At 40.9% G+C, this 19,037-nt stretch overlaps 2 protein-coding genes across 4 annotated transcripts; both read left to right on the top strand.

Moving 5' to 3' along the window:
• Positions 1-238: 238 nt before the first annotated feature.
• Positions 239-5,982, top strand: znf576.2 (zinc finger protein 576, tandem duplicate 2). 3 transcript variants are annotated; one of them, XM_072679014.1, is made up of 5 exons: positions 239-301; positions 1,300-1,483; positions 2,699-2,814; positions 3,211-3,354; positions 3,717-5,982. In XM_072679014.1, exons 2-5 carry the CDS (start codon positions 1,336-1,338, stop codon positions 4,563-4,565), a joined length of 1,257 nt encoding a protein of 418 aa, XP_072535115.1. In that variant the 5' UTR covers positions 239-301; positions 1,300-1,335; the 3' UTR covers positions 4,566-5,982. The 3 variants fall into 3 exon arrangements, with proteins under 3 accessions (XP_072535115.1, XP_072535113.1, XP_072535114.1); XM_072679012.1 differs by having other exon boundaries at positions 255-301; positions 1,303-1,483; XM_072679013.1 differs by lacking the exon at positions 239-301 and adding an exon at positions 309-398.
• A 2,188-nt stretch (positions 5,983-8,170) lies between these two features.
• Positions 8,171-15,917, top strand: LOC140556440 (uncharacterized). The gene is made up of 3 exons (XM_072680374.1): positions 8,171-9,478; positions 10,602-11,560; positions 12,595-15,917. The coding sequence occupies exons 1-3, from the start codon at positions 8,968-8,970 to the stop codon at positions 13,714-13,716; spliced, it is 2,592 nt and encodes an 863-aa protein (XP_072536475.1). The 5' UTR covers positions 8,171-8,967; the 3' UTR covers positions 13,717-15,917.
• The last annotated feature ends 3,120 nt before the right edge of the window (positions 15,918-19,037 follow it).

Genomic DNA, 19,037 nt, shown 5'->3' with positions numbered 1-19,037 from the left:
CTACTCGATCCAATACGGCTGGGACGAGTTTGGGACATGGCAACCCCCTGAGTGACCTCGATCTTGTGTCGAACTTTTAAATAAAAAATAAATAATTTATATAATTTATCTATTCTAATTTATATATTTATTAATATAATAATTTAAAAAAATTGCATTTAAATGCGTACATTTAAAAAAAAAAAAAAAAAAAAGTCCGTTATTGCACATGCGCAGTCCACCTCCTCCAGTCAGAGGCGCTTGGTACAGCCACAGGCCTATTTCCTCGGCGCCCGCAGCCAGCTGGATGCGGCTCCAGTGGGTAGGTTTGCGACCCACTTGCGCCCCCACCATTATATTCATTTGCATGACTAGCTGGTGTTGGTTTCCCTCCATAAAAGTGTAGCTTGCTATAGCAGGTAAGAAATGTAGTATGTTTAGTCTCAATTCTATATAGAAGTATTACAATAAAAAAGCGGACCGTGCATCGTTTGTAAATGAGCTGCTGGTTCAGGTTTGAGGAGAAGAGCTCGATATTCGCTGATAGTGAACTAAGTTTAACCTCGAACGGCAGCAATGGGGTATCCTAAGTTTGTTTTGACCAGAACAAACGAGCTAGCTATAGCTAGATAGATAGCTAAGCACTGTAAGGCAGTAGCCAGGGGTTAAGGCGTGATAAGGTGCAGGTGTAGAAATGCCAGCGCCCTTATTGACAGTACTGGTGTGGTCTGTTTTTAATGGAGCGGTGAAAAGGATATCATTTGGGCCCTCCGTGTGTTCGCTAGCTAGCTAGCTGGCTAGTTAGCTAGCTAGCTAGCTAGCTTCGTTGCTAACGCTTTCTAACGTTTGCGAGTGCGACTTCAGCTATTAGCTCGCTCAATCCAGCATGGGTTCGAAAAATGTAGTGAAATTGAAGTACATGTAATTTAGCCAAGTATTACTTTGTGGTTATCTTTCGCTGTTTTGTAGACAGAAGAAAGCTAGCTAGCTAGCATAGCTCGCCTGCTAGCTAGCGAGCTAGCTAGCTCATTCGCTAGCCGTCCGTCGTTTCTGTGAGTGAGAACCTGCACCACTGCAGCATGAACACGAGACAGGAGGGGGTCATTAGTGTTAACTTTAGTGGGATATATTTTTACAAACTACTTAAAATCGAACACAAGTCTTTTATTATAAGTAGATAACGTTTTAGCCTTAATTAGCTAGCTACGCTCCTGTCGTATAAATCACCTGGATTGAGCTGGTTTGTATGTTTTGAACGGCGAACTAGACGTGACTAACTTTAGTAACTGTGTGTGGTTTTGTCTCTCTTTTCCCTTTTAGTAGAAACTGAGAACACCGATACTCCACTTCTTCAAAATGGACTCTGATTTACTGAAGATAGAGGAAATAGTGATGGGAGGTGGAGAAACTGCTGCCCCTGCTGAACTGAACCCTGAAAAAGAAGAGCAGCCGTACACCACCATCATCATCCAGCAACCTACGACAGCCCCGGTCATTCAGTCATGTAAGAGCTGTCACCTCTAGTCCTCTAAGAGGCTTGTCATAACTTTAGGCACTGGATGAAAAGTTTAACAGTCAGAGATGGGTATGCTTGTCGCTTTGGAAGTTTCCTTTGTGATTTAACTGTGAAGTAGCTGGTCTAAATGTAGTACTCCTACGCTTACTAGTAATGAGATCAGATCTACAGATCCTTAAAGGCATCGTGACTAGTCATGTTGATAGAACAACATATCCGCAGTGTCATTTTTATCATTGATTTACATCAAATCTCATTTTGAACATGTGAAAGTCCGCAGTGCATGTTTTTGTTCCATTGTGTATCTTTGGATCCGGTTAAGTTTTGGGTTCCCGTTGCAGTTTAGCGAACACACTAAAGCTTTTCAAATATTATATCTTGAATTAGTGTTTGTACTAGTCAGAATGAATTCACAGAAAAGTGGACCTGAAATAACTAGCATTAGATTTCTGAAATTTGACTTTTTACAAGTAAGAATTCTAGAGAAGAGAGTACGGCTCTACATAATCTTTCTAGTCAAAATTACATACATACTGGCAGTGTGGCCGATCATAAAGGAGGTATAAATGTAGTAGTAATGTTTATTAATTTATAATTATTGTTTGTATTTATTATTATTATTAGCTAAATTGTTATACTTGATATCTAATGTTAGGACTTCTACTAGGAAATAATGTAGTACTGAGATCTTGAATATTTTTTTTTACCAGTACAAGTTATAGTAGAGTTATGTCTTGTCTCGCTTATGGCTTTTTTGGCTAAACCAGCTTGCCAGACGCATAGTTTTTATTGAAATAAGTTGACATCCGCTGATGTGTGTGTTTAAAGGATGTAGATTTTGGGACTACATGGGTTAGCATTATAGTATATAACTTGAGATTACAAACCCAGTAGAATGAATAAAATGCAGAAATTTTGGTTAAGTAGTCCAGTGTCACCTAAATGTTGTGCTCTTGTACATCAAATGGCATATTCAAATGTATTGCTCAAATCTAATAAAAAAATAAATAAAATAAGGATACTTACAGATATGATTATGGTATCATTGTGCATCAAAATATCTACAGTTAAGTCTGTTATCTAGTACCTACATAACTCCAGTAAATAACCAGCCTCATCCCTATGTGTTTAAAATAAATAAATAAAATACAAATAAATAAAAAATAAAATATGGGAAAATGTGTCCTCTCTCTGGTTCCACAGACCAGCATGAGAGCCTGCAGTGTTTCCAGTGTTTCATCACCTTCTGTAACTCCAAAGCCAAAGAACGGCATATGAAGAAAAGTCATCGTGAAGAGTACAAACAGCAACTGCAGCAGGTTAGTCTAAACATTTCAGTTACCCCCAAAATGTTTTTTCTCTTAATAAATAAATAAGATATTGCTATAGGTTATGCTAAAACAGATGTTCTTAGCTGTCATGATATCAGCACTTTCATTGAATCTTACTGATAGTGTAGCATCACTGTTCTTAGTACCAATGAAGAGTAATTAATTGATGGAAATGACAATTACATTACAACTATTATTTTAGATTGAAAGTTTTTGTTCAGAATATTTACCGGTTTGCCACTTTTACAGTATTGAAAAAGTATTGAACTTACTGTGGGTATAATTTTTAGTGTGGAATTGGATATTGATTAGTAAAAGGGAAAGCCAGTTATTCGTTAACATAACGATAACAATGTAAATTACTTATCTCCCCCCCCCCCCCAGTGCGACACGCTTTTTACCTGTTATGTGTGTGACCGCACTTTCCCGTCCTCTGAGGAACTAACACAGCATCAGTCCACCCACAACAAGGAAGACAAGCCCTTCAAATGTGCGCACTGCCAAGAAAGCTTCCGTACATTCTCTGAGGTAAGTGAAATGGGAATGATTAATTGTGAAAAATTAACATGATTAATCAGAGTCCCAGACATATTGGGATTGTGCTGTTCTGTTGATTTACCTGTCTGAGTTTGTGTTGGGTCTGCAACTAATGAGTATTTCTATCCACATTTTGGTCAATCTGTAAAAGAAAATGTACTGTTAATAACTCAATCATTTTTGCATAATGCTGTAAGATACTTTCTTAGAAACTCTTAGAATGTCTTGTTTTGTCATACCATAAAAAGGAAAAATCACTTGCACAAAAATGCTCCTGCAGTCTATTGTCCTCTGAATTGTAATGACACCCCCCCCCCCCCCCCCCTTTTTTCTTTTTTTTTTCTTGCCCCTAGTTGACAACACACAGGCGGCAGGTATGTCCCGAGCGGCAGTTTGCATGCAAAGAGTGCAACGAGACGTTCCGAAGCCCAGCACTTCTACGTAGCCACCGCCTGGCACAGCACCCTGCACGCCAGGAATCGGAGGATGCAGACGACCCTTCCAAAACCCACAGATGTGGCAAATGCGGCAGGGGCTTTGAGGAGGAGGCAGAGCTCCTGCAGCACCAGGAGAACCACGCGGGCGACCAGCACTGCAACGGCAGCGCCCCATCGAAGAGGCGTGGGAGGCCTCCCAAAGCCGAAGCGCCAGCAGCCGGAGAGAAGAAGCAAAAGCGAAGCAAGAAGGAAGAAACCGAGGCAGCAGAGGAGCCAGGGGTGAGCAACCATGCGGAGGACGCCTCAACACCACCAGCTGAAGCCGCTGGTGAACCAGGTGAACCAGGTGAACCCGCGGCTGAGGCGAAGGCCGCAACTGTGGCCAAGCGGGGGAGACCACCGAAATCCACACAAGAGCCCAAGGTCAAGGAGGATAAAGCAGAAGTCAAGAAAACAAAGGCCCCACCACCGCCTGCTCGGGAGATCCCGTGTCCAGAATGCGACCTCACATTTCCGTCGCTGGTGCAGCTGCGGGCTCATAAGAAAGAGAAGCACACCCAGCGGAAGCCTCATCCCTGCAAAGAGTGCGAGGAGAGCTTCAACCGCCCTGAGCAGCTGGAGGCACACACTGCCCGAGCCCACACGGCCGGGCGGTACCCCTGTCCCACATGCGGCAAGAGCTTTGGCAGAGAAAGCAACCTGAAGGCTCACCAACAGACCCATGGCAAAGAGGAAGAGAAGCCAGCTGGTCGTGGGAAAAGATAATTTGGCGTGGAAGTGCTGTATACTGGGGTTTGGGTTTAAATTTTTTAAAGTGTGCTCAATGGAACAACTGAAACTGAGTGGGACTGGCTTGGTTTGCAGGATTGAAAACAAGTGCGTGAGACTTTTTCAACACTATTAGGGTTTTGTGTGACAACTGGAAACCCCAAAAGCCCCACGTGGCTTCTTTTTTTCATTTCATCCTACACCTGTGGCATGGTATGTTTCAGGCCACACTTGAAATGTATAGGATAATCAAACCCGTGGATCTCTCACACACACACACACAAACAAAGTATCAAAGGGGAATTTGAGGGCGGGGGGCACTTAAGAGGTAAAAATGCTTGTATTGGCTTTTATTTGAATATTTTAATGTCCTTCTTTTTTAATTAATATCATATGTGAGTTATTGTTTTTACATTCTTTTTAGTAGAAGTGTGTGTGTAATGGCAGATGGTAACATGCCTGAATAGAATTAGTCTTTTCGGATGACGAGCATCACCCTGATTAATTAGAAAATGTTTTAATTTTCTGTAGTACCATAAGGCGTTAACTTTTTCTAAGTGTCTTTGTTGGCCACTACTAATGAAATTCTGACTCTTGAAATTCAGTAAATATCAAAAATATTGCCCCCAAACTTGACCTGTTAATGGCTTGATATTATTATACTATTATTATACGGCTCCTAATCAAGATTGATGTTGCTCTGGAGATGCAAGACCAAACAATTTTTTTTCCTAGCTATTTGTTTGACCCCTGATGACTTCCTTAACAAATTTGTATGAGCTAACTTTAAATTATTTAGCTGTACTATTACATATTTGAGCGTTTTACCTTGTTTTTATTGCTATGATATTTTGAAGGGAGTTGCTGAATGTACTCTGTGAAAGGCTGTGTTTTCAGTGTACTGCATCTAGGTGCATCTGAAAACAGAGGTATTGTTGCTAGGTAGAGCAGTCTGGCTTTTTGCAGAGACCTGGACACTTTTCAGTTTATCATAGCAGTATAAATTCATTTAAAAATCATAAACAAAGTACTTACTGAACCATTGTGCTTTGTATTTTTGCCTTGATGCATCAGAAGGTGCTGTTTTATCTGGCACCAATAAGCCAGGTGTGTATTTTTTTTTTTTTTTTTTTTCCTTTTCTTTTTCTTTTCTATAAAGAAAGAAAACTTACATTTGCTAGATGCAGTTTTGCTTGGTCAACAACTCATTGTGACCCCTGTAATTATGTTTCATACAGTTCTGAGCCCATTATGTTTTGATTTTCCTAACATTAGTAATACAGACTTTGATAATTGTGGCCCCTGTGGGGGGGGAAAAGGATCCTACTGTGTCTTTGTCTCTCTTATGTAATTTGTCCCATGTTGGCTAAACTGTTTCAAATTAAAGGAACCCGCCTTTAGGGGCTGCTACGGATCGAGTGTGTGGTGTTTCATTGTCAGAACGATTTCTGCATTAGAATTTCTTTGCATATTCTGCTGGGCACAGAAAGAAAACAGCTGTATCTACCCTACCCACTTCCACACAACCAGAACCTCATACGTTATATGGACAAAAGTATTGGGACCCATGCTCATTCGTTGTTTCTTCTGAAATCGGGTGTTAAAAACAAATCCTGCTTTTGTTAGTAACGGTCTCCACTATCCACGGAAAGGCTACTCGATTTTGGAGCATTGCTGGGAGAATTGAATTGCGGTTACTGGGGTCAGGACTCAGAATGTTGAATGATCTCCATCATCCCACCTCATCCAAAAAGTAGTGGATGGAGCACCATCATTCCAGAGAACACAGTTCTTCCACTGCTCCACAGCTCAATGCTCGGGGCTTTATACCCCTCTAGCCCACTCCTGGCATTAGGCATGGTGCCAATGGCTTCATGTTTGTTTATCTGCTCCTGAGTGTCCTATTCTACTGCCAGTACTTCTCCACAGGGCCTCGACAAGCTATTAGTGTGCATGAGCACGTCTGTGTCCACATTGAGTACAACCTAAAGCAGCTGAATGCATTTATAAGAAGGGGTGTCCACAAACATTTGGACATATAGTGCATGCCTGGCCTAGTCTGATTAATCCATCTAGTCATGCTTCATGATGTCAACTAAGAGTCAGTTAGGTCTTTATTGAAAATATGGTAATGCTGTATTTAAAAGGACAGGACCTGGGACTTTTACACAGTCATATCAGAACATTATGATCACTCCTGGTTTGATGTAAGCACAGCATCTTTACTGTTGAGCTCAGAGGATAGATTACACTTTATTAAAGCTGAAATATGGATCAAATCTCATAACTCTAATCTTAGCTCTTAGCTCCTAACCCAGCCCAATGACTGATCATCCACCTATCTCTTTAAAAAGTTGTTGAAGCATTTTCTCCATTAAAGCTTCTGTGTCCGAGCTTCGGCGTGTTCGAGACTGAAGTGCTCAAAACTACACTGAGAGCAGTTTATTAGGCATAACACATTTATTCGTTCTCCCACCCAAACATCCAAGGACGTTAGATTGCATTTTACCTTGTGATTCATCAGAATTAGAATAAACCACAGAATATTGTCATATTTGATAGACACCACTATTCCTTGTTACAAATGTCAGCAAGTTCTACATATTACATCTTGATCCTTAACAGGAACTTATTATTCAAAATAATAACACAACGTAAGGATCTATAAAAGCTCTGTTCTTTCCGTTGGATACTTCAGTACAGAAGCCAGGTGCGATTGTGGCCTAGACCTACATTTTAAGCACCAACAGCAGGGGGTGACCTGATCGCTATATGCACAAAGTGGCATGCAAAAATTTGGGCACTAACCCTGCATGGTTAGTTCTTAGCTTGTAAACACTTTTTGTAACAGCTAAGAGTCCAATCTTCCAATCTTTTTTTTTATTATTATTGTTAAATAATTTCTTTAATTTTAGAAAACAAAATAATCTGGGGGCTCAAATTTAGGTACATTGGTGGGTGTTCTAGCTTTATCCTGACAAACTATTTGATAATCTGAAACCATTGAGACCAGAAAACATTGTGATTTGTCACAGAATACTGAGAATATACTGTTTTGTGATGCTATATTATTTAAAAGAGACACAAATTGTTTAATATCCCCAACCCTAATGAAAAAAATCCATCTTAAAGACCAGCTTCTGCTGGTTGGGATCCTCATGACCAGCATGGCCAGAATCAAATTCAACATACACCGTGCTGGACGAGGGACTGGTTAACCACCTTGACCATAACGAGACCAGCTTAGACCTGATCTGAAAGCGTGGTAATGCTGGTCAACCAGCTTGGTCAAGCTTGGCCATACTGGTTGTCTAGCCTGATCAAGATGATCATGCTGGCCATGCTGGCCATGCTGGATTAAGCTGTCTGTGGCCTTGCATTGGTTAATCAGGCTAACTGGTTGTGGCTACCATAACTACTTTGTGTGTAATTATTCAATTCTATGCATTCATGTAAATCAGAGGTCGTATATCACAGTAACCTTCATAGATGAATGACTGTACAGCCATCGTTCCAGCCAATGGGGCGACAGTCTCTCCTCCAGCACTGCAGAGGGCGACAGCGCGCTGCTCGTTGCTATAGAAATACTCGGCTAACATGCAGTAGCTAGAAAGAGGATCTCGCCTTCTCGTTTCTTTAGCACGGTCAGACAGTGTGTAGCTATCATATTTATATCTGTCTCGGTATCTCTGTTAAAATGGCAGTCAATGCAACTGCTGGAGGGGTCTGGGAGTCTCGAGCTGTGTGAATGTAGCATACCTGGTGTTTTTTGGCGCGAGAAGCCGGAGGAGAGGAAGCCAGCTGTGTTAGCGGTGAAGGTGTACGGTGGCTGCTCGCTAGCTAGCTGGCTAGCTAGCTACATTTGAGGTGCCGGTAAATACAGCTAGCTAGCTACTACTAGTGTTATTTGGGGGTTCCTTGTCTGCAGCCCAGTATTGAACTAGCTAGGATATTGCTGTTTCAGCCTGCTGTTTGCACTGAAAGAGTTGCCGGTCGTTGCTAGCTAGCTAGCTAGCTAGCTATCTAGCTACCTAGCTTGTTAATCTTTGCAGTCCCTTTTTATTTTCACAGCTAGCCTAGCTAGCTATCTGTGAGGGAACGCAGTGTTAGGCTGGTGAATTTCTTATGCAACTGGATCATATAGCTAGATAGTCATCTGCGAGTCACCCAATGAGCCATTGTTTACCACCCTGTTTATTGATAGCTAGCACTAGCTGGTCTCGGTAACCCCTAGCTAGCAGCATCCCCTGTTGTGGCTGAGACAGGGCTGGGCTGGTTAGCTAGCTCGCTATACCTGCATCCACCTTAGAGACAGAGGAGAATGTAGAAACGGACCTGGACCTGGACCTGGGCCTGTACCGCTTCCCTTGACTCCTGTACACACAGCCACCAAGCTGTCATGTCTTCAGAGTTAACCATTGACATCCAGCTTACAGAGCTGGGCTTTTCAAGCTGGGATTTCCAACTGTTGAAGCAGAAGGAGACCCCTCAGACCCATGATGCTGCCCCAGACCTCGACGCCCCTGCTGCACCATCTGCTGAAGGTGAGGACCCAAGCGTTTCAGTGGGACAGGATGATCTCGTTGCCTGTCAGAACTCCTCAGCCAGTAATCGAGGCTCTCCGAGTAAGGCTGATGATCAGATTCAGACAGAGCCAACAGCAGCCCCTGCCGAGAGAAAAGAACTAGGTCTAGGGCAGATGAGTGGAGAGGGAACTGAAGAGGAGGATGGAGGCGACTCTCAAATCAAGGAAGATGAAGGAAATGGAAACATGCACGAAGAGCAGAAAGGTATGAGGAAGAAAAACGGGAACTGGGAGATTGATGTGGATGTTTATGATGAAGAGGAAGAGGAAGATGGGGATGACCATGAAGTGACGGAAGATGAGGACAACAGTGTGATTTCTTCAGGTATGCGAGTCTGCACACTGTCAGCAGGAGCTATGGAAGGGGATATAGGACTCCAGACATTGATATGGCTAGCCTCAGGTGGTCTGATTGGCCAGTGTCATTTTTTTTAAATCACTTTAAGCATGATTTGGGATTGACAAATGCCCATAGAAAAACATGGATAGCACAATTACAAAATCTGTGTAAAGCAAGTTAAGTGTAAATCCAAGACTCCAATAAAATACAGTTTACCAAATGTAGTATTCCTTGATATATGTTTATGTTTGGTACAAGCCACCAGAATTAATCTCACAAATACAGACTGTCCTTCAGTTTCTGGAGCTTGGATGCAGAAAGTTTGGTCAGTTTTCATTTCATGCCTAAAGGAATCAGCATAAGATGCAACTGTGTAGTAAATCAGAACATCACAGTTTAATGTGGATTATGCTCAAGTCCAACAAATTATTGAGAGGCTGGAGAACCTCCAGGTAATGCCATAGTCCATAGTATAATCCATATCTGTGTAAATCTCTCCTCACTTTTGTTGTTACCCTAAGAGCAGGTTGGGTTCGTTGTGTACGGAAATGGTGTTGTCCCATAATGAACTACTATATAAAATAATAAATACTATTTAATATTACCTCCTTAGTTTATAACAACTATATACAGAGAATAGAACATCGAGAAAACATTGCTGCAGGCCACGGTCAAGCTGTTTGGTCTTTTGAAATGTACGTAACTGAACATAAACATCTGATAAACATCAAATTTCAAAGAGGAAATGAATACATTAAGCTCTTTTAAACATTCTTTCTGAATTGTAAGGGTTTTTGTATTTTACTCAATACGATCACTTACCATAAGATGTCACTGATATGTGCATTCAGAGATAAAGCGCTAATGGCGTGATCATAGTCACTGCAGGTTTCATGCCATTATGCTTGATATGCAGAACACAGTACAACAAGAAATAAGGAAAGTCCCCTTGATCTCTCTAGCCATTTGTAGGCCTTTGCTCTGTAGCTCATTTGTCAGCACTGTTGCCAAAAAAGCCCAAGCTGCTTGTATCTTATGCAGAGCCCTGATAAAGACTAAACTAAAAGAAGGGTTTAAATGTGATGTCTCTCTCTCTCTCTTTCCCCAGACACAAATAGTTCTGAGGAGCATCGCTGCCAGGTGTGTGACCTCACCTTTTCCACGCAGTTCCTCCTCCGTGAACATTCACACGTGCACACAGGTGTGCGCCCCTACTGCTGTTCCGAATGCGGCAAGCAGTTCTGCCACCTAGCGAACTACCGCGCGCATCTGCGCTCCCATGCTACTTTCTCCTGCCTAATCTGTATGGCCAGATTCGCAACACAGGAGCTCCTGCAGGGTCATCTAGATACCAACCACTTTGAGAACGAGTTTTACCAATGTGATTTCTGCAAGCGCATTTTCGTCAGCATGAACGAGTGCGAGGAGCACGTGCAGACGCACCAGCAAGAAGTAAAGCGCTATCCGTGCTCCCAGTGCGACCGCAGTTTCCACCATCAGGCCTCTCTGCGCCGCCACCTCAAGTGGCACAAGAAAAGCGCCTTAATCTGCACTGATTGTGGCCAGGCGTTCTCCAAGAAGATCTCCCTGCTGCGCCACAGCTTCGTTCACCTGGGCCTTCTGCCGTACACCTGCGTCCACTGCAAGCGCCACTTCCGCCTTGCGTCACTGTACCACAAACACCAGTGTAAGCCCGAGAACATCCAGTGTGTGGCGTGTCTGGTTGTCTTCAAAAGTCAAGACGACTTCGAGAAGCACAAGAAAGACACGGGTTGCTGGGGTCATCAGATGGCCTCACCTGTGAAGACGAACGATATCCGATGCATGGAGTGCGGTCAAATCTTTGACAGCTCGGAGGAGCTGAAGAAGCATGCCGGAACGCATCAGAGGATCATGAAGTGCTCTGAATGTGGAATGGGATTCCGCTCGTCGCTCATGCTCATGTCACACATGGGGGGCCATGCAGCTAAGCGCCCGTGCCTCTGCAAAGAGTGCGGACTGGGCTTCCCACATCAACATGCGTATGACAGCCACCTTAAGACGTGTGGGTTGGTGACCGCGCCAGAGGTAATTATTCTTGTTAATCCTAATTAGGGGTGGGCAGTATGTGGATGTTTTATCGTTATTGCAATATGCAATAACTGGAGATTTTATTGTAAAGAGAAATCGGGATCACAGTTACGCCTGATTGACTAGTTTTAGTGCATTTTTAAATAAACTGGCTACAGGTACTGTTTGCCCAATATTATTCAACTTATATAATATTTTAGTACTCTGCAAAAATCGAATCAAAAACTATTATAACCGTCTCATCCTGACTATTATAGTGTCATATTGTACATTAATATTAAGCAATAGTGACAGTTACATAGGAATGATACGGTAAAAACGTATATCACAATATTTCATACTTTCATACTTACAGGTACAGTAAATTTGAGTCTTTTTTTCCCTGCTATATCCAATAAAACCATACTAATTACACTGTCTATAATGAAACATGCTGTTGGCCAATGTTCTGACGATATTGACGAAATGCTCACAAAAGCATATTGTGTATCGCAATAACACATTTTTACAATACAATGAAATCATCATATTGCCACCTGTATTTCCCTTTTACAACAAATGTATTCAACCAAGACTTGTTTCTTGTCAAATGTTTAGCTTCTTTAGTTACAGGCAAAAGTAAGCTTCTAGATTTCAGCTTCGGACTAGCGATAGAAAGATATATGGGCTATATATTAATATTGGACGATTTTAAGGCAAAATATGCAATATTTCTCTAATTAGACGATCCTGAGATCCTTTGTCAAGAACCCTTAAACGACTTTTTTTTTTTTTTGTGCAAGGATGTTCAACAAAGGGCAGATTTGGCTGTTGTTTTTTATTCCATCAAAGCAGGAGCTCACTTGAATTCACCAATTTTATTTTTTTGTCTTGGTCTACAAGCCTTTAATCAGATGAGTTTCAGAGCTATGAAAAGTTTCAGAGCTATGCTTTATGGTATCGGTGCTCTCATTTGCAATACTAATTTGGAGTCAGGCTTAAAAAAACAGCAAAATAAAAACAAATCCTGATCTTCCAATTGTTGTTTCCAGGCAGCTATAAAGAAGACAAAGGCCCTGTCCACTCCCAAGAAGAAGGAAATTGCTCCTGTTTCTCCTAAAAGCAAGGTCCTCCCAGCGGTTGCTCTAGAACCTCAAAAAGATGTCTTACAGGGTGTGCCGCTGCACTCGGTTGCTTCAGTAGGTAACCAGACAAAGCCTTCTGAAGGTCAGTGGACGCTCGTCTTGAATAAAGAACATCATCCTGGTAACGTACCCCTCGTCATGTTTCTGCCAGCGCCCATAGCGTCATCCTCTGAGGGCAGCCAGAATCCACAGAATCTTGCTTCGACCTCTGCGGTGCCAGAGAAACACCTGTCTGTTCCGCACATCATTGACGTTCCGTTATCGTCTACTGGCCAAACTGCAAAGTTGGACAAACCAGTCCTGTTACAAGGCATGGCCAGTCCTGGTGCAAATGTTCTGATACCTTTGACAACTGGTGTGAAAGGTCCTAAAATGAGATGGACAATATTAGAAGACCAGTGCCCATCGGATTCATTTACAAACAAGCAGACGGTGACTAAGGAGAATGGAAGAGTGACAGCTCATGTTGAATTACAGCAGAATATAAACGTTTCACAGGATGTCATGAACACCATGCAGAACACAACCTTAACAAGCTTGTCCACGGCAGAAGCACACAATCCAGAGACACCGTTATGCTTGGTGAAAGTCAAGACAGAGCCACGTGGCCAGTACAGAAATCAAGAAGGGACAAGGCAATGTGGCAGCTCCTCAGTTGATGCTGCTGAAGAACGAGGTGCTGCTCTATTAACGATGAAGGTAGATAGCGGCGTTCTTGGAGGTGTAACGACGGAGGTCAGTAATGCTTCAGAAACGACACCTGACATTTCAAAGATCAAAAAGGAACCTGAACTATGGGAAGAGCATGAAAGCTCCAGAGTGTCACCTCATGTATTAGATGTGGTGGATGAGAACCTCAGGCAGTGTGATGTGTGTGGAATAGTTCTTTCAGAAAAAAAATTTGTCCATCACCTAAATGAGGAGCATTCCGTAAGTTCTGCCCCTGTCGCCTGTGACCGTACTTCAACGTCTCAAAGCCGCCTTTCTCCACCTCCTGGCCCGCCTTGCAAGAGACTAAACCTAGGCTAATTTAGCACTGATCGAGTGGAGACCGTAATCGTAATGGGTAGAACAGGTAGCGGAAACTGAACTGCTTGGCGTAGGACAGTGGTTCTTTGACATTCCTCAAAGCAGATGATTTTTGCACAACTTTCTTCTTTCATTTTCGGATGCAGAACATACACGATACACCGTAACGCAACAGTCAGAGGCTAAACGCTCATTACATTTACCCAAAGCGAGGCTGAGGTGCTAAATTCCAGAATCAATGTTGAAAATGATCTAATTTAGTACTTTAAAAATGAGTGTTATTATAAAATTGTACTCTTAAGTATTAGGAATTTCTGTGGGTCTGTTCAAGGTGTCAGTGTTCAAATTGAGAAAATTGGGTATTCATTATGTTTAGATGGAAAATGAAATACAGTGTAACAGTTCAGTGCAGCAGTCAATTAAAAAAAAAAAAAGAATATATTTTAACTAGACCGTCAAAGGTGTCCATTTAACTTGTATTTGGGATTAAGTAAGAGACTGAGAAGAGCAGATTTATCGCTAACTAGGCTAAGGTTTAAGAACCTACTATAGCTGTTGTTGGATAGTTCCTTGTATCTCAAAAAATAGAAGCTTGCTGGAGAACAATACCTCAAACTATTAAATTTTATTGATTTGAGTTTCTTTCGGTTATGGAGCGTAGAAGCTACGTAGAAGCAGTCTGGGGCCTGCTGTAAATATAAAAAAAAAAAATCGAGACTTGGCCCAGAGTGGTCCTTTGGACTAAGATTACGACTAGAGGATCGCTAGTTCGAATCCGGGTCATTCTGCTAGCAATCAGCAGCCAGGAGAATGTGTAAGGGTCTTTGAAATTTGACACTTAATACCACTAACCACCTAGATGTATAACTTATATGTAATAACTCTGAACAGTTTTGAACATTTTTAAGCTTTTAAGGCTGCCAAGGCTGAGGCTAGCCAAGATTTTAATTTATTATTTAGTCATTCTGCAGCATTTCTATGGGTTAATTTATCAAATTCTGATTCAAGGTAAAGAACATACATAATTACATTATGTCAAAAAGTGAAATATTTGTGGGACAGCAACAATATTTTTCTGATAAGCTCCCCCCCCCCCCCCCATTGTATCTAGCAGCTCTGTTAGCTCATCTGAAGGGGAAGCCTCCGGTACTCTACATAATTTATCCACTTTTTTTTTCTTCCTCTTATCGTTTGTTTCTGCCTAGATATCCGGAATATCCTTTCTTTAACTTAATGGATACTCGAATGCCAGCTTTATTTAGAATGCACATTTCAAATAAGTATACATTGCTATAAACATTAGGAATGACTAATTATATTACAAGTTATTGTAAGTAGTATAGTTATGTCTATACATCTAACATCTGCCAATACCAAATAAGGTAGCCCTGAATCCAACTGTTGCTGTTACTGTCTTTCAACAGTGACCTTGGTATTTTATGCATCTCCTTAGCCCATTAAAAACTTAGTCTGCAACAATTTAAGATTATCAGTCCCGCAGATGATTTTTTAAAAATTATTATTAGTATCAACATTTACATTTTTGAATCATGAATCAGGTTGGAGAATGCAGTGTTCAGTGTCAAGGAGTGTTACTGGGTTAGTTAACCGCTCGCAACTTTTAGTACTTTTAGAACTGTCCCATCTCAGCCTCGCTTTGGATTTCAAAATGATGTGAATTAAATGTACTGTTTAATACTGTGTAGGCTTAATTGTGTAAACTCTTGGTATTACTGGTATTACTAAATAAAGCAGTTGTTTGCCTGCCAGTGTTGAACGTGTGCATAAACTTAACGAGGCAGCATAGCAGCAAGAAAGCGCACTATAAAACTGTTCACAGCGAACGTGAATAACTTGCACTAAAAGTGTACTGGGTTTTCTTCATGTTGTTTGGATGTTGGTCGTTTAGTTAACCTGTTCTGCATTTCAGTGAAATGCATGTTCTGTATTTAGAAGTGTATTTCTGCTGTGTTTAAAAATAATAATAAAAAAAATATATCAGGGTGGTGATGCTACCAAAGTGTTTGGTTCTCATGGTTCCTGCTGTCTAAATTATCATAGTGAATAGTGTTTTTTTTTTTAATGGTTTAGTTTAGAAAATGCCATTTAAAAAGAGTGCAGTTCATGTTGAATTGGGCACAATCAATAATAAAAATAATAATAATAAATATATATATATACACACACACATTTACAGTCAATATAGGCAAAGGAATAACTATTTAGTAGTAGGTTTTTTAAAAACATTATATATATATATACATACACACATTTATGTGTGTATATGTAATTATTATTATTATTATTATTATTATTATTATTCTTTTTAAAACCTACTACTAAATAGTTATTTGCCTGCTAAGACGGCTTCCCTTTCTAAGCAACTTATTCCTTGGGGGCATCAAATTGCGTTAGCTGAACATCTATTTTGGAATTTACAATAAAGTATTCAAATCAAAATCAAATCAAATTTTATTTGTCACATACATAGTAATACACAGTATAACTTGCAGTGAAATGCTTTTTTGACTGTCTGCCCACATCAAAGCTATTCAATAAAGATCTAAATTTAAACTTCAACTAAACCTTAACTTAATGAAATAAAGTTAAGTTTATTAAAGTTTATTTATTTTAAATGAATTAAAATAAATAAAATAAAAGTTACATTTAAGTTAAATTTAAATTAAAAATAAAATATAAAAATATGAAAATATAGAAATAAAAGAAGCAAGAAAATATACAGATGCAATAGTGCGTGTCTATATATATGTATGTACATATTTATCTGTATGTGAGTGTATGTGTGAGTTAAAAAGAAATATTTGCGTTATTGTCCGTTCACTTCTTTTAAGTAGATGCAGTGTCTCTCTTATTTATGTATTTTTCTATTTATAGTGTATAGCATAAATGAAAGGTGTCTACAATAATCAATTCAGTATCTTCTATTTTTAATATTTTACATATTTTCAGTGTCTAGTATAATCTTTTGTCATATTACTACAGGTTCAAGTGAGGAATATCTTACTCCAATGCTAGTTATATTTCTAACCAGTAAACCCAGGCCTGGGTTGTAAATGGAAACCCCTCTTGAGCTGATTATCTTGAACTCCATACCAGTGGGCTGTTTGCTGTTTGCACAAAAACCACTTCACCCCCCTCCCCATTGTTCTTTATTCGCTTGCCAGCTCATTGTCTCCAAGGTTGACGTGGGAAGTTAAAACGAATGTGAATGAGTCAATCTGCTAGCAAATCTCTTGGTGTGAAACGACTTGTTTTTCACATAACTGTTGACATTGACAGTTGTTACTCGTTAGTTATTTGTTCATTATTAATTTTTTATCAATCCTGTTTGGGTTAAAGGGAAAGTACAAAGGCAAGGTAACAGCACAGAATGTGAAATTGTGTCATGTACTACTTTGTGACCAGACCCCACCTTTTAAGTATAAGAAATTTTAAAAGTTTAAGGTGCTTTCCTGCTTCCAGTTGCGTCGGCTGAACACCTATTAGTCTGAGATACAGTCTCGTGGGTTTGAGGTTCATAGGCACTGAATGCTACAAACCATTTACATTTAAGGCATTTAACACTATTATTCAGAGCGACTTACAAAAATGCTTCACTGTTTACTCAGAAAATATCCTTAGCTAGATTATATTGGATTGGATCCAAAAGATCCCTCTACGCTTAGATACTACTAAATACGGAAGTCAGTATGAAGACCCCAATACTCTGCACTACACTCTCTTCGCCCAAGTACTCTCGAAAGAGGAGGGGCTTCAGTCTGCATTTGAAGACAGCGAGTGACTCTGCCGTTCGGACACCCAGGGAAAGTTCGTTCCATCACTTCAGTGTAGGACAGAAAAAAAGTCTGGACGCTCGTCTTCTGGACATCTAAAAGGACTGTGGGTCAAGCCGAGTCGTATTTGAAGCTGAAAGGGCTCTTGGTCCAGATCAGCTTTTGACCACTGCCATCAAGTACGGAGGGGCTGGTCAGTTCTTGGCTTTGTAGGCCAGCATCAGCTACAGGAGCAGCTACAGGAAGCCAGTTAAGAGAACGCAGCAGAGGCTGAACGTAGAACCAATAGAGACGACCTGTGCTGCTGCATTCTGGATAAATTGCAGGGGCCCAAAAGGCAGTTGCAGTTGGCAAGTCTTGAAGTGACGAGAGACTGAACAAGCACCTGGGTGGCCTCTCTAGAGAGGAAGGGTCAAATTCGAGTTCTAGCATTCTACAAGCACTTCTCTCAGAACATTTTCTCAGGCTTCCAGACCTCAACTTGACCTCCACCATTTCACAAATGCATTACGATCTGACTCAGTTTCATAATGCATAAGTCAGCAAAGTTTAATTCTCAATAAAACCTGCCAGACAATGTTGACTGTATGTGTAAGAACATGAATAGCTTGCATTAAAACATTACTAGATTTTCTTCGTTGTTTGGATGTTGGTTGCTTGGTTACCCTGTTCTGCATTTCAGGGAAAAGGATGTCCTATATTTAGAAGTGAACTTCTGCTGTGTTTAAAAAAACCTATAGGCACTGGTTGACATCTAGTTCAATTTAAACGCTTAAATGCTTAAGCCACTGTGGTTGGTGTGGCACAGCAGATAAAACCACTAGCTGCCAGTGAGCTATTACACCCCCCATGTGGGAGACCAGGGTTCGATTCCCCAATAAGAGTCCCTGGGCAAGACTCATAACACTACATTGGCCCACCTGTGTAATACGAGTAACCTTGTAAGTCGCTCTGGATAAGAGCGTCAGCTAAATGCCATAAATGTAAATGGGTAAGGGTACACTGCCAGAAGGATGTACAGCAGGTGTACATACAGTCCCATACAAAAGTTTGGGTGCCCTAAATGAATAAACATATGTAAAGACATATTATGCAAAAATAATGCTCAACATGGTCACAATTTGAAATGATCTGCCAACTGAATGAGAATTGTTGTTGTGAAATTAGGCCATTTTGGGAGGAGAGCCCTGCCTAACCCCGCCTTTTTCCAATCTAACGTCCTACAAATGAGTTTCCACTCAAATGATCGCAAATGATTTCTTGTTCCACTGCAGTTATGCGAAGAAACTTTCTAGATGACGTAGGCTACCGTGACTAGCAGCAGCATAGCGCACTCCGTCAGTGCGTTTATCAGAATCATCTTCACAGTCGTTTGCAGTCTTTTAATGGCTGTGTCGCTTGCAGTTCAGAGGCACCTGGCAGGACGAGTGAGCAGAGGCCCACTTCTGTGAGCATTGTGCAGAGCCATTTTTCAGAACAGCTTTAAATTCTAGCGAAAGCAACCCTTTGAAAAACTATGCGTCTTGA

This window comes from Salminus brasiliensis, chromosome 5 (assembly GCF_030463535.1).
Source record: "Salminus brasiliensis chromosome 5, fSalBra1.hap2, whole genome shotgun sequence".
Taxonomy (NCBI): domain Eukaryota; kingdom Metazoa; phylum Chordata; class Actinopteri; order Characiformes; family Bryconidae; genus Salminus; species Salminus brasiliensis.
Note: the sequence above shows the minus strand (reverse complement) of the source record. Positions and strands in the feature narration are given on the sequence as shown.

Bases quoted from the DNA above. Each gene is read 5' to 3' on its own strand.
- LOC140556440 (XM_072680374.1), top strand. From the start codon at position 8,968: ATGTCTTCAGAGTTAACCATTGACATCCAGCTTACAGAGCTGGGCTTT. The intron at 9,479-10,601 runs GTATGCGAGTCT...CTCTTTCCCCAG, and splicing joins CAACAGTGTGATTTCTTCAG to ACACAAATAGTTCTGAGGAG. The intron at 11,561-12,594 runs GTAATTATTCTT...TGTTGTTTCCAG, and splicing joins GGTTGGTGACCGCGCCAGAG to GCAGCTATAAAGAAGACAAA.
- znf576.2 (XM_072679012.1), top strand. The intron at 1,484-2,698 runs GTAAGAGCTGTC...CTGGTTCCACAG, and splicing joins AGCCCCGGTCATTCAGTCAT to ACCAGCATGAGAGCCTGCAG. The intron at 3,355-3,716 runs GTAAGTGAAATG...TCTTGCCCCTAG, and splicing joins GCTTCCGTACATTCTCTGAG to TTGACAACACACAGGCGGCA.